Source organism: Hyla sarda, chromosome 3 (genome assembly GCF_029499605.1).
Source record: "Hyla sarda isolate aHylSar1 chromosome 3, aHylSar1.hap1, whole genome shotgun sequence".
Lineage (NCBI taxonomy): Eukaryota > Metazoa > Chordata > Amphibia > Anura > Hylidae > Hyla > Hyla sarda.
The window spans coordinates 305,743,344-305,759,347 of record NC_079191.1 but is presented as its reverse complement, the minus strand read 5'-3'; the positions used below and the strand labels follow the sequence as shown (position 1 = coordinate 305,759,347).

General features: G+C 41.8%; 1 protein-coding gene across 2 annotated transcripts in view; it reads left to right on the top strand.

Moving 5' to 3' along the window:
- Nucleotides 1-16,004, top strand: part of TOMM20 (translocase of outer mitochondrial membrane 20) — a 95,357-nt gene that overhangs the window by 45,759 nt on the left and 33,594 nt on the right. For both annotated transcript variants that reach the window (XM_056566985.1, XM_056566984.1), the window contains one exon: nucleotides 3,090-3,171. In XM_056566985.1, coding sequence (XP_056422960.1) covers nucleotides 3,090-3,171 — 82 coding nt within the window. The remainder of the gene's footprint in view (nucleotides 1-3,089; nucleotides 3,172-16,004) is intronic.

Genomic DNA, 16,004 nt, shown 5'->3' with positions numbered 1-16,004 from the left:
GTGGTGGCCGTCAGGAACGGCAGGGTGAATAGCGGGAGAAAACTATAATGGGGTACATTGGGACCCGTTATTGCCCGTTGCGCCTGTCAAAATGATGGCCGTCAAACTCCCCAAAAAAATAATTTGACGCCCGTTATTGACGGGGCGCAGCGGTAGTGGGAATGTAGCCTTAGTATGTTTTAAAATCCCTCTATTTTGACTACCTATAACTCTCTGATTTTTCCGTATACGCGGCTGTATGACAGATAATTTTTTGCGCAGTGATCTGTACTTTTTATTGATACCACATTTGCGTATATGAAACTTAACTTTAAACCCCTTTTAATTATATACATTTTATTTTTTTTATAAAATGTGACCAAAAAAGCAGCAATTTTGGACTTTTTTTTTTTTTTTTTTTTTTTTTTTTAACGTTTTACGCTGTTTACCGTACGATATCATTAACATTATGTTTTGATAGTTTGGACATTCACGCACGCGGTGATACTAAATATGTTTTTTACGCTGATAGCAGCCGGGACCTGCTGTGCATGATGAGAGCACCGGTCTGGTGTTAGCGTCATTTACGTCAAGTACCACCGCACCATGACGTACGGAAGAAGCATGAACAAGTAGTTTTATCTGCGAAACTATTCATAGCTGTTTCCTGTCAGCTCCCCAGAGCTGATGTCTCTTCTCCCCCTTCCCTCCACTGCGTGATTTGTAACCTTGTCTGCAACATTAAATAAATCTTGAACTGAAAAATATCCTGCAGTGAGTGCAACTTTCATTCTTTTCACTGGTATATTACGCTGTATTTCTGGACTGTTAGCACCTCCACACACCTACTTGTATTATTGGCCCTAACCCGAATACGGGACCCTGGACTATGCTCATTTATCTACAATTTTTTTACAGCTTAGTAGTGCCGGTTGGCTTGTTTCTAGATACAAATTTTCGCACCATGACGTACGTTTACGGGATTAAAAAATTTGTATATTTTTGGGTGAAAAAAATTCTATCCCAACAGCTATTGCCAGATTGTTTCTATGAGGAGACCAAATACAGGAAGTGTGAGCAGGACAAGCAGGGCTCTGCAGGCTCCTGGCTAGTCAATCATCCTACTGTGTGAGCCGGGACCGTGTCACTGAGCCTCACTTCACAGAGCCCTGTTTGTCCACCCACACTTCCTGTATATGAAGTCCACACAGACAATAGCTGTAGGGGCAAAATGATACACATTTTTTTAACCAATCTATATTACAAATATATATATAGTCATGACCGCAAATGTTGGCACCCCTGAAATCTTTCAAGAAAGTGAAGTATTTCTCACAGAAAAGGATTGCAGTAACACATGTTTTGCTATACACATGTTTATTCCCTTTGTGTGTATTGGAACTAAACCAAAAAAGGAGGAAAAAAAGCAAATTGGACATAATGTCACACCAAACTCCAAAAATGGGCTGGACAAAATTATTGGCACCCTTAACCTAATATTTGGTTGCACACCATTTGAAAAAAATAACTGAAATCAGTCACTTCCTATAACCATCAATAGGCTTCTTACACCTCTCAGCCGGAATGTTTTACCACTCTTCCTTTGCAGACTGCTTCAGGTCTCTCTTATTGGAAGGCGCCTTTTCCCAACAGCAATTTTAAGATGTGTTCAATGGGATTTAGATCTGGACTCATTACTGGCCACTTCAGAACTCTCCAGCGCTTTGTTGCCATCCATTTCTGGTGCTTTTTGATGTATGTTTGGGGTCATTGTCCTGCTGGAAGACCCAAGATCTCGGACGCAAACCCAGTTTTCTGACACTGGGCTGTACAGTGCAACCCAAAATAGGTTGGTAATCCTCAGAGTTCATGATGCCTTGCACACATTCAAGGCACCCAGTGCCAGAGGCAGCAAAACAAAACAACCCCAAAACATAATTGGACCTCCACTATATTTCACTGTAGGTACTGTTCTTTTCTTTGTAGGCCTCATTCCATTTTCGGTAAACAGTAGAATGATGTGCTTTACCAAAAAGCTCTATCTTGGTCTCTGTCCACAAGAAGTTTTCCTAGAAGGATTTTGGCTTACTTGATTTCATTTTGGCAAAATGTAGTTTTGCTTTTTTATATCTGTGTCAGCAGTGGGGTCCTTCTCGGTCTCCTGCCATAGTGTTTCATTTCATTTAAATGTTGACGGATAGTTCGCGCTGACACTGCTCCCTGAGCCGGTAGGACAGCTTCAATATTTTTGGAACTTATCCACCATCCGGACTATCCTGCGTTGACACATTTCATCAATTTTTCTCTTCCGTCCACGCCCAGGGAGATTAGCTACAGTGCCATGGGTTGCAAACTTCTTGATAATGTTGCACACTGTGGACAAATGCAAATCTAGATCTCTGGAGATGGACTTTTCTCCACAATTTTGGTTCGCAAGTCCTCGGACAGTTCTCTTCTCCTCTTTCTTTTGTTCATGCATCGACACACAATGCAAAGACTAAGTTAACTTCTCTCCTTTTTATCTGCTTTCAGGTGTTATTTTTATATTGCCCACACCTGTTACTTGCCCCAGGTCAGTTTAAAGGAGCATCACATGCTTATTTTTCCACCCAATTTTGAAAGGGTGCCAATAATTTCTGTCCAGCCCATTTTTGGAGTTTGGTGTGACATTATTTCCAATTTGCTTTTTTTCCTCCCTTTTTTTGGTTTAGTTCCAATACACACAAAGGGAATAAACATGTGTATAGCAAAACATGTGTTACTGCAATCCTTTTCTGTGAGAAATACTTCATTTTCTTTAAAAATGTCAGGGGTGCCAACATTTACGGCCTTGACTGTATAATAATATTATCTACATTATATAAAAAGTTTTGGTTAACCACAGGTACACTTTAAGTACAAAATTGTATCACCTAGATGGATGGAAAAATTGTGATGTGAATGCACCCCAAGCCTAAGTGCTTATATTGTTTTTTTCAATTTATTTTTTATTGCATTTAATTATATTCTACCTTCGCGTATACTCCCTGATTGATAAAAGGGAACATAACACAAATAAATGTTTTGTTTCAATATTTACTAATGATACATACTGTGATCTTTCTTTTTAGCTGCCGGATCTTAAAGATGCTGAGGCTGTTCAGAGGTTTTTCCTTGAAGAAATTCAGCTTGGCGAGGAGTTACTTGCACAAGGTTGGGATTTTACCATTTTCTAATGTAGTAGTATTAAAGGGGGTGTGATTTAATGGAGAAATTAACCTAAGAGCTGAAATTTTGGGGTGTTTCTACCAAGGGATCTCTGCATCGTAAACTGACACACATTCTAACATTTGATAGAATTGTAATTATACCCAATTGTAATTTCCTTGGTTGAATGCAGAGAAAACTGGAGAAAAGCACCTTGGATTCCAGGCGCTACCAATTCAAGACATCAAAGCCAGAGGATGCTTTAAAAGATCCAATACAGGATCATGTTTATTGCAAAAATATAAAGATTATGCAATGGATCTTTTAAAGCATCCTCTGTCTTTGATGTCTTGAATTGGCAGCGCCTGGAATCCAAGGTGCTTTTCTCCAGTTTTCTCTGCATTCTACACCAAAACAGATCGCTCTGATCCCTGAGACCTTCCGGCATAGCAGCAAACTCTGCATTATTGAGGTGATACAAATTTTTTATTCAGCTGTGAGGTGATTGGCCATCTAAAAGGGGCAATATTGTCCCAAACACTTTCTTCACTATCAAGCCAAGGGTAATACACGAGGCACCGTACACGGTCTTTCTTTTATCTTTCTACGTTACTACCAGTGCTGGATGAGATGCAATTTTTCTCTTTTCCCTTTAATGTTTAACCCCTTAAGGACTCATGATGTACTGGAACGTCATGAGTCCGCTCCCGATCTATAATGTGGCCCCGCGTCATAGCCGGTCGGGCCCGGCCTCTAACAACGGCCGGGACCCGTGGCTAATAGGGCGCGGCATTGATCGCGCTGCCACGTGCTATTAACCCTTTAGACGTGGCGTTCAAAGTTGAACGCCGCGTTGAAAGTGAAAGTATGCCGGTTAGCTCACGGAGCTGTTCGGGATAGCCGCGGTGAAATCGCGGCATCCCTAACAGCTTACATGACAGCTGGAGGATCCCTACCTGCCTCTTCGCTGTCCGATCGCCGAATGACTGCTCAGTGCCTAAGATCCAGGCATGAGCAGTCAAGCAGCAGAATCATCGATCACTGGTTTCCTATGAGAAACCAGTGATCAATGTAAAAGATCAGTGTGTGCAGTGTCATAGGTCCCTATGGGAGCTATAACACTGCAAAAAAAAGTGGAAAAAAAAAAGTGAATAAAGATCATTTAACCCCTTCCCTAATAAAAGTTTGAATCGCCCCCCTTTTCCCATTAAAAAAAAAAAACTGTGTAAATAAAAATAAACATATGTGGTATCGCCACGTGCGGAAATGTCAGAGTTATAAAAATATATGATTAATTAAACTGCACGGTCAATGGCGTGCGCACAAAAAAATTCCAAAGTCCAAAATAGTGCATTTTTGGTCACTTTTTATATCAAGAAAAAATTAATAAAAAGCGATCAATAAGTCCTATCAATGCAAAAATGGTACCGCTAAAAACTTTAGATCACAGCGCAAAAAATGAGCCCTCATACCACCCCATACACGGAAAAATAAAAAAGTTATAGGGGTCAGAAGATGACAATTTTAAACGTATACATTTTCCTGCATGTAGTTATGATTTTTTCCAGAAGTACGACAAAATCAAACCTACATAAGTAGGGTATCATTTTAATCATATGGACCTACAGAATAAAGATAAGGTGTCATTTTTACCGAAAAATGTACTGTGTAGAAACGGAAGCCCCACAAAAGTTACAAAATGGCGTTTTGTTTTTTTCAATTTTGTCTCACAATGATTTATTTTTTTCGTTTCACCATAGATTTTTGGGTAAAATGACTGATGTAATTACAAAGTAGAATTGGTGGCGCAATAAATAAGCCAGCATATGGATTTTTAGGTGCAAAATTGAAAGAGTTATGACTTTTTAAAGGTAAGGAGGAAAAAACGAAAATGCAAAAAACGGAAAAACGCTGAGTCCTTAAGGGGTTAAGGTTCTTGTATGTAACCCCAGTACATTTATCACCTCTCTAAAAGATACACAATAAAATGCATGGTAGCTGAAGGTTAAACCGCTTGGGACCCACTTCATTCACTGTTATATCCACAAGCACACTAGGGGAGACTTATCAAAACCTGGCCGGAGGAAAAGTTGCTGAGTTGCCTATAGCCTATATCAAATTGCTTCTTTTATTTTTGAAAAGGCCTCTGAAAAATGAAAGAAGCGATCTGATTGGTTGCTTTGGGCAATTCAGCAACTTTTCCTCCAGACAGGTTTTGATAAATCTTCCCCAATGTGCTTGTGGATATAGCAGTGAATGTAGTGGCTTTCATTTAAGGGTCCCAGCAGTTTAACCTTCAGCTATCATGCATTTTACACTGCTCAAAAAATAAAGGGAACACTTAAACAACACAATGTAATTCCAAGACAATCACACTTCTGTGAAATCACACTGTCCACTCAGGAAGCAACACTGATTGACAATCAATTTCACATACTGTTGTGCAAACGGAACAGACAAAAGGTGGAAATTATAGCAATTAGCAAGACATCCCCAATAAAGGAGTGGTTCTGCAGGTGGTGATAATCTTTATTTATTTTTTACAATAAACATGATCCTGTATTGGATCTTTTAAAGCATCCTTTGGCTTTGATGTCTTGAATTGGCAGTGCCTGGAATCCAAGGTGCTTTTCTCCAGTTTTCTCTGCATTCAACCAAGGAAATTACAAATGGGTATAATTACAATTCTATCGAATGTTAGAATTTGTGTCAGTTTAAGATGCAGAGATCCCTTGGTTCCTATGCTTCCTGGCTGATGTTTTGGTCACTTTTGAATGCTGGTGGTGCTTTTACTTTAGTGGTAGCATGAGACGGTGTCTACAACCCACACAAGTGGCTCAAGTAGTGCAGCTCATCCAGGATGGCACATCAACGCGAGCTGTGGCAAGAAGGTTTGCTGTGTCTGTCAGCGTAGTGTCCAGAGCATGGAGGCACTACCAGGAGACAGTCCAGTACATCAGGAGTTGTGGAGAAGGCCATAGGAGGGCAACAACCCAGCAGCAGGACCGCTACCTCCACCTTTGTTCAAGGAGGAGCACTGCCAGAGCCCTGCAAAATTACCTCCAGCAGGCCACAAATGTGCATGTGTCCACTCAAACTGTCAGAAACAGACTCCATAAGGGTGGTATGAGGGCCTGACGTCCACAGGTGGGGGTTGTGCTTACAGCCCAACACCTTGCAGGATGTTTGGCATTTGCCAGAGAACACAAAGATTGGCAAATTCGCCACTGGCGCCCAGTGCTCTTCACAGATGAAAGTAGGTTCACACAGAGCACATGTAACAGACATGACAGAGCTTGGAAATGCCGTGGAGAATGTTCTGCTGCCTGCAACATCCTCCAGCATGACCGGTTTGGCAGTGGGTTAGTAATGGTGTAGGGTGGCATTTCTTTGGGGGGGGGGCGCACAGCCCTCCATGTGCGTGCCACAAGTAGCCTGACTGCCATTAGGTACCTAGATGAGATCCTCAGACCCCTTGTGATACCATATGCTGGTGCGGTTGGCCCTGGGTTCCTCCTAATGCAAGATAATGCTAGACTTCATGTGGCTGGAGTGTGTCAGCAGTTCCTGCAAGAGGAAGGCATCGACGCTATGGACTGGCCAGCTCGTTCCCCAGACCTGAATCTGATTGAGCACATCTGAGAAATCATGTCTTGCTCCATCCACCAACACCACGTTGTACCACAGACTGTCCAGGAGTTGGCGGATGCTTTAGTCCAGGTCTGGGAAGACATCCCTCAGGAGCATGCTCAGGCGTTGTAGAGAGGTCATACGGGCACGTGGAGGCCACACACACACACACACACACACACACACACACACACACACACACTACTGAGCCTCATTTTGACTTGTTTTAAGGACATTACATCAAAGTTGGATCAGCCTGTAGTGTGGTTTTCCACTTTGATTTTGAGTGTGAATCCATATCCAGACCTCTATGGGTTAATAGATTTGATTTCCATTAATATTTGTGATTTTGTTGTCAGCACATTTAACTATGTAAAGACAAAAGTGTTTCATACGATTAGTTCATTCATTCAGATCTAAGATGTGTTATCTTAGTGTTCCCTTTATTTTTTTTGAGCAGTGTATTATGTATCTTGTGGAGAAGTAATCAATGTAATTAAACTTAAGGGGTTGTCCAATGAAAGAAACAACTGTGTATTGTGTCAAAAAGTATTTAAAAAAAAAAAATGCAACTTACTAATATAACGTTATATCGGCCAGGGGAGAGACCAGTGATGTGAAGGGGTGAGCTGGTATTACTGCTCCTGAGATTTATGACAAGGTCCAATCCTAGGATCAGTGATGACTTGATTTTTGATGTACTAGCCAGACAAATAGCATTCAAACAGCCTTCAATGTCGCTCTGGCCCTTTAGGTTATCTGACAGGCTAGTAGAATCAGATTTGTATCCTGTCAGATAATTCTGCTGGGGACCGTGAGCCCCTCACTGATATCTGACCTGTGCCCACGGCTCATAGAGCACAGACATTCAGAGCCCACCATTGACATCACTAGGGTCTATATATGCTTAATATGTGGTATATGTTTATTATACCACATGCTTCAAGTGGAACTTTTTGCTGTATGTGAATTATTACAATAAACCCGAGACTATTGAACTGTGACACCTGCCAGTTTTGGTCTGTGTGCTTGCTGGCAAGACTGGTTGAAGGGTCTTGTTCTATATACTGTGGGGATATGGGCAAGCTATTGCTAGTGGAAACAGCATGTAAGTTTGTTTCTCAAAAAAATTAAAAATGTTATTAATTTTAAACAAGATATGAAAATGCAGCGCAATAAGGTAAGATGTGGACTTGCATGAACATTATCATAACCTCCATTGCTAGTTGCGAACACATCACAACGTAATAGAAGATTAGGAATAAACAAAAACATATTGGACCATGAAAGGACCTTGGGATGGAATGCCGCATAAAATCAACCCAACAACAAATCTGCCCAAGATAATCCAGTGCTTATATCGTTCCCTAAAAGTGATCTGCCCAATGGAGTCAAAGGAACATGGCAGAACATTTTCAGGAGGGGCAGAATCTTATGACCGACCTCTTGGGCCTCAATACCCCTCCTAACAAAACCCTCACCCAGTAATCTCCGGAGAGGACCTGAAGGCCCTCAAAGAACTTAAACGCCTAACCCCACAAGAAAAAGAATACAGATGTAACCTAGGGAAAAGAAACTATAGCAAAAGGGGAAAAGAATAGAATAGAGAGAGAGACCCAAAAACAAAGAAGGAGAAAGATAGGCTGAAAGCAAAAAGAAGAAAAAGACAGAGACATACCGTATTTCCGACTGGACTGCCCGGCCTCAAACAATGTTCCCAGCGTACCACTAAGACTCATCACGCAGTACCAAGTGGAGCTACAAAACTCCATCAGGTCTGGGAGTTCGCTGGGTAAGTATGTGTGTTCCATGAAATAATTTTTCAGCCCTATTCTCAGTTTCGCAGGGTATCTAATCTGTCTATAAAGAGCATGACATCAATGACTTTCGACAACGTGGGCGCCTCCTTTTTAACCATTGCCTAAGTAGGCATTTAACCGTCACTAATAACATCAGATGCACCCCTTTTACTGCTACTATGGGGCCCTTACTCTTTTGTGCCGTTATTAGTATATAATGAAAAATCATCCTTAAAGGGGTATTCCAGGAAAAAACTTTTTTTTTTTATATATATATATATCAACTGGCTCCAGAAAGTTAAACACATTTGTAAATGACTTCTATTAAAAAATCTTAATCCTTTCAGTACTTATGAGCTTCTGAAGTTAAGGTTGTTCTTTTCTGTCTAAATCCTCACTGATGACACCGGTCTCGGGAAACGCCCAGTTTAGAAGAGGTTTGCTATGGGGATTTGTTTCTAAACTGGGCGTTTCCCGAGACAGGTGTCATCAGAGAGGACTTAGACAGAAAAGAACAATCTTAACTTCAGAAGGTCATAAGTACTGAAAGGATTAAGATTTTTTAATAGAAGTAATTTACAAATCTGTTCAACTTTCTGGAGCCAGTTTATATGTAAAAAAAAAGTTTTTTTCCTGGATAACCCCTTTAAATGGTGACTCCCATTAAAATAAATTTTTGCTGTTGCACTCCTTATGGTAAATAAAAAATATTTCTAATATACTTTGCTTAAAAAAAAAAAAAAAAATGAAGTTTTCTATGTGCTTAAAAAGCTCAAAAGCATATTTTCCCCCATCTCATATACAGACTTTGGACCGAAGTCCAAGCACAGGAAGTGCAGTCTGGTGTGCTGAGGGGGGGGGGGGGGGGGCGCTGTGTCCAGCCTCATCCAATCATAGCTCCTCTCATACTTGACTGTCATATGCTGTTGGTTGGACCCCCCTCCCCCCAGCACTCCAGTCTGCACTTTGTGTTTGGACTTCGGTCCAAAGTCTATGTATGATGAGCACAAATAAAACATAGAAAACTTCATTGTTTTTAGAACAAAGTATATTAGAAATATTTATTTACCATAAGGAGTGCAATAGCAAAAATTAGTTTTAATGAGAGTGCCCATTTAATGGTGTAAGCGGGACATCTGAATGCCACAAACTTACTTTTCGCCAAAGAGAGGTAACGTCTGGGCATTCCCAAAGCGCATGCAACAGAGGAGTCTTGTCCATATTGCACTTTGGGCAGCTGTGCCGGGACAGGGACAGATTAAATGCATATGTTGCCTTAAAGTGTGTCTTCCTCCAGGTCTTATTAAGCGTAGTACTTCTAACTTGTTTCCATCGCAAGAGCAATTTAGTTATAGCATCTGATATGCCCAACTCCTGCCCTCAAGAGGCAAACAATGTGGTTTGTAAAGAATGTAAGGTGGCTTGCTTCAGTTTGGAACATATGTCAGACAATGAGAGCCTACTATCCCCGGAGCCCAGAAAACTCAGGAAAATAGCTTCTTTGGAGAAGTACTCCCGACTCATCGGAAGCTGGAGGATATAGGACCGTAACTGTAAGTACTGGAAATAATGGCCCCTCGGCAAAGTATATTGATCCCAGTCCAGTAGTGACCCGTCATCATCTGATAGTAACTGTGTCACTAGATTAATCCCCCTAGATCTCAAGGCAGCAAAAAGCTTACTATCCATGCTTTGTGAGAGTGAATTCCAGAGGGGAAGTAAACCCTACATGATGTAGGGCAGACCATAAAGTTTCCTAGCGTCCTTCCATGCTGCTATGGTGTCTTTCAAGAGCAAACTAGATTTGACCTGCGAGAGTAAAGAACCATAGGGAACATATAAAAGAGCACCTAGATCCTAGGAGGCTGTTAGCGCTTTGTCCAACTGCAAGTTGGAAAACCAACAAGTACCCAGGAGCCAATCCCTGGCATGTCTGAGCAGAGCCGCTAAGTTGTATGTGCGCAAATGTGGTAATTGTATACCCCCCTCCAATGTAGGTAAACTTAATTTACGAAACGCAATGTTTGGCCGTTTACCCTTCTACAGGAAGGCAGTGAAAGCAGACTGCAATCGGGAAAAATCCGTGTGTCGGAGCAGGAGAGGGGTCATCTGCAGATTATATAGTAATGTACCAAAGCGATTTTTAAGAGATGCGCACGGCCAAACAGAGATAAGGAAAGGGACTGCCAGTGCACTAGTTCTTGTTCAGTACGTTTATGAAGAGGGATATAGTTGAGTTTTTATATAAGGATGCTGGTTGTTTGCCCACCTTTATACCTAAATATGTAAAGTGTCTAGATGCTACCTCTACAGCTCCACTGTCAACCTATGGTTGGCTACCTGTCCCCAGATGAGGAGCTGACATTTGGAAACATGAACACGATACCCTGAGTAGCTGCTAAACTAAAGGCGCACATCCATGACAGCTGGGATCTGTGAATTGGGGGCCCCCATGAACAAGAGCATGTCGTCTGCTAAACAGGCTAGCTTTATATCTTTGGCTCCCAACCTGGATGCCGCTGAAACCAGAGGACTCCACTAATTGGACTGCTAGCGGTTCCAGAGCCAAGTCAAACAAGAGGGGTGAAAGGGGGCACCGCTGGCGTTGTACCCTTTTGTAAAGCTATATTATCCGACAGAAAACCTGGGGTGTAAATCCATAGCTAAGATTTACACCCCGGGTTTTCTATCCTAAAAAACGTCCTGAATGCCCCAGTTGACCCAAATTTTTCAAGGACACTGTCCAGCCATGAAACACTGACATTGTCGAATGCCTTTTCAGCATCGATGGCTAGAAGTACAGCAGGGTCCGAACAGTATCCTTGCCAATTGATAGCCTCCAAAGCGGCCAAGACTGATCTAATATTAGCTACTCCAGAATGACCCTTGACAAAGCCTGACTGGTGCGGACCAAGGAGGGAGGGCAGAAAGGTGGCAAGTCGGTCTACCATAATCTTAGCCATTAGTTTGAGATCCTCATTGAACAAAGATATGGGTCTGTAAGACCCAGGATTCTCTGGTGGTTTACCTGGCTTATAAAGGACTTTAATATATGCTGTGTTACTAGATGGCAGAATAGGGCTCCCCTCCGAAATGCTGTTAGGCTGGGTTCACACTACGTTTGTAGTGTACGGGTGCCGGATCCGGTTGGGAGAAGCAAAAACCAGTCGCTCCCGTATTCTGTCCGGAACCACATTCATTTCAATGAGCCAACCGGATTTAAACGCTGACTCTGGTCGGCTCCTTTTTTGCCCCGTATACGATTTTCTTACCGGACCTAAAAGCATGGTATACCACTGTTTTAGGTCTGGTTAGAGAACCATATATGAGCCGACCAGAGTCAGCGTTTAACCCCAGTCGGCTCATTGAAATGAATGTGATTCCGACTGGGACACAGGAGTGGCCGGTTTTCACTCCTCCCAACTGGTTCTGGCACCCGTAAACTACAAACATAGTGTGAACCGGCCCTTTAAAGAGATCGGTCAGCATGCAAGTTTTGTCTCCAAACTATTAACTGGTGAATGTCCTGGATGAAAGCAGCTTCAGCACTGAAAGAGGACAGTGTTATGGAGGAAGTGTGAAAGCAACTGACACAAGCCTTCATACAGCAGGCGGAGGTTATGGAGTAGCAGACTCAGGCCATGCAACAACAATACAAGGTTACACAGCAGTAGTTTCAGGCTCAAGTAGAGGCTATGCAGCAACAGTACCAGTGACACAGCAGGGAGGTGAAATTCCTATCGGCCGACGCCGGGGACTAGCAGTTTTGGGCGTCGGGCAGGTGAATTTGTCCGGCCCTTAGCCCAGCTTCGGGCAAGCAGGGCCGGACCTGACAAGTGCGGCGGCGATCTGCAGTCTGTGTCTTGGGAAGCAGAGCAGGGGAGATGAGAAGCTGTGTATTTGTCTTCTCTTCCCTGCTCTGCAGACGTGCGGGGGGAGATGAGGGGGCGTGGCTTCTTGCTCCCCATGCAGACCTGCGTCCTCTGCCTTCACTCCCCCCAGCTGTAGCTTCGGAGAGCTGAGGGGAGGAGGCACGTCTGCACGGGGAGATGCATGCGGCGCTCTGCAGTATGTATGGAGCGGGCTCGGGATTCTTGCCCGCTCCGTACTCTGCAGCCCCGGCTGGGCCGCCGCTAATAGCCAGCATGCGGCAATCGCCACGGCTGGCTATTAACCCTTTAGATCGCCGATGTCAAAGCTGACAGCGGCGTCTAAAGGGACATGTGAATGCTCCCTGGTGGGCTAGTGGGGTGGATCGCCCCCCCGCAGCGCGATCGCAAGGGGCGATCCACTGTAGAGGTAGCCGGAGGACTTACCTCTGCTTCCTCCTGTCCCGGCTCTGTCATTGATAGAGCCTGGCTGGACCAGGCTCTATCAATGGATCACAGAGCACACAGATTAATAGAGTTCAATAGAACTCTATTCATCTGTATGAGGAATCTAATGATTCCTCATAAGTCTAATAAAGTGTAAAAAAAAATAAAAAAGTTTTAATAAAAGTTTGAAAGACACATTAACCTAGTGGTCTTCAAACTGTGCCCCTCCAGATGTTACAAAACTACAATTCCCAGCATGCCAGGACAGCCGTTGGCTGTCCGGGCATACTGGGAGTTGTAGTTTTGCAACATCTGGAGGGCCACAGTTTGAAGACCGCTGCATTAACCCCTTCCATGTTAAAAGTTCAAATCACCCCCTTTTCCTATATAAAAACATGCAAACATAATAAAAATAAACATATTTGGTATCGCTTTGTGCGTAATTGTACAACCTATCAAAATATAACATTATGTATCCCGTACGGTAAATGTAAAAAAAAAATACCAAATCACAGATTTGCAATTTTTATAATATCCCAGAAAAAAAAGTAAAAACGCGATTAAAAAGTCAGATCAATACCAAAATGGTACCGATACAAAAAACAGATAATGGCGCAAAAAATGAGCCCTCATATAGCCTGGTATGCGGAAAAAAAATAAAGCTACAGGGGTTAAAAAATGGCAATTAAAAAAATTAGAAAACGTTCAGAATTAGTGAAACATGACGTAAACTATACAAATCTGGTATCGCTGTAATCAGGCGCCTAAAGTATAAAACTAACATGTTACCTCAACCACAAGGTAAATGGCGCAGAAAAAAACCCACCAAATCTGCAAAATTATCTTTTACTATTTCAATTTCACTTCCCTTATATACCGTATATATATTATATTTTTTTTTGGGTTCAGAGAATATTTTATTGAAAAATTAAAAGGTCTCATTATAGTAGGTAGTTATGGCTTTTATAGGGCGAGAAGGAAAAAATTAGAGTGTAAAAGCGAAAATTGGCCCGGACAAGTGGATCGTCATGAGGGACAAGTAGATTTTGCTCCTTTTTAGTCCCGTGGACAAGTAGTTTTTTATAAAATTTCCACACCCCTGCACAGCAGCAGGCTCAGGCAAAGGCTGTTTAACCCCCTATATGTAAAATCAGGTACATGTACGTGGTGATTAGGGATGACTTCCCGCATAACCACGTACATATACCTGATGAGAATAAACTATCACAGTGCCACCAGGCGCTGTGACAGTTTATTAAGCTCGGCTGTGCTACACAGCCGATTGTCCGTGAAGCCGATCACAGTGGTCCCCGGCCAGCAAGCGATCCTATTGGTCCGTCAGTACAGACGGACCAATAGCAGGGATGTTGTAGGGGGTCTCCTCTGTTGCTTCACAAAGTGAAGCGATCGGAGGAGAGAGGGGCCCCGTCGGAGGAGGCTACCCGTAGCACTCAGGATTGGAGCTGAGTTAACCCTATAGATGTTGCGATCACAGACCGCAGCATCTAGTAGGGTTACAGAGGAGGGAGCTCCCTCTGATACCGATCAGCGCTCTGCAAAGTGAAAGCAGAGTGCCAATGCCATGGCAAAAAAAGTCCTGACAATGGCCTTCATTGTCATGGCTACAGAAGCTGATCAGCGTCAACCTATGACTGCCAGTGTAAAAATGACTGACATAGGCATAATTCAGTGGAGTTCAGATGGGTGTTCCATTGAATTATGTATCATAGTAAAAAAAATAATTTGTTAAAATGTGAAAAAAATAAAATACGTTTTATGAATATATGATATATAATTATATAATTTATTTTTATTATACACCCCAAAACGCCCAAGAATAGCCCCCCCCCCCCCCAAAAAAAAAAAAAAAAAGTTAGCGTGAGAAAAAAAAATCCTCACATAATTTTGTAGGTGAAAAAAAAATTATGGCTCACAAACATGATTTTTTTTTATTTTTTTTATTTTTATTTTTTTAAAACAAAAATAGTTTTTATGCTATAAATGTACTAAAATATAAAGTATATAAATTTGGTATAATTTGGCCTGAATAGTATCAACCTGCAGAGTAAAGTTAATGTCGTTTATACCTCATGAGGTACGACCTCAAAAAATTTATTTTTTTATTTATTCATACCGCCTCATAAAAAATAAAATAAACAACAATCAGTGTGTCACATGTACCAATGAAAGTGTCAAATTGTCTCCCAAAAATATTTTTGCACCCAAAGGCCTCTGCAACTTTATATGATGCCAACAAAATATCCTAAACTAGGAGGCCCCAAAATCCACACAGCATGACTTCAGGTCTGAGGCTTGTGTGTGACACGTAGTGCACAAAGGCCACATATGGGATATTTTTAAATGCGTCAAATTTCAGAGAATAAATCTTGAGTGGTATTTCCCTGTCAACACCTGCTATGTTACAGAAAATAAATGGATTAAAATGCAAAACCTGCAAAAAAAATGAAATTAAGTTCTGCCTCCGATTTGCTTCCATTTCTATGAAACGCCAAAAGGATTAGTAGACCTCTTTTAATGTCATTCTGACTTCTTTATGGGGTGCAGTTTTAAAAAATGTGGTGATTTATGCGGGTATCTATCAGATTTTGACTTTCTTGAAAATCTGGAAAATTGCTGCTAAACTTAAATACCTTCTAACATTCTAAAAAAGTAAGAGCGTTTATCAAATGAAAGGCACATAAAATAGACATATTGTAGATGTGAATTAATTATAATTTGGTACAACGTGACTGTCGGACAAGCTGAAAATGTAAAATTTTGACAAGTTAATTTTTTTTTCCATTTAGTTTTTTATGCAAAATTTTAGAATTTTTCACAAAAAAACGCTGACTATACCAATCAAAATTTACCACTAATGTACAATATGTCACGAAAAAACTATCTCAGAATCGCTTTCATAAGGAATAGTGTTCCAAAGTTATTACCAAATAAGTGGATACATGTCAAGTTTAAAAAATTTGCCTTGGTCATTAAAGGGTTACTCCGCCCCTAGACATCTTATCCCCTAACCAAAGGATAGGGGATAAGATGTCTGATCGCATAGGTCTTGCCGCTGGGGCCCCCCTCGATCTCT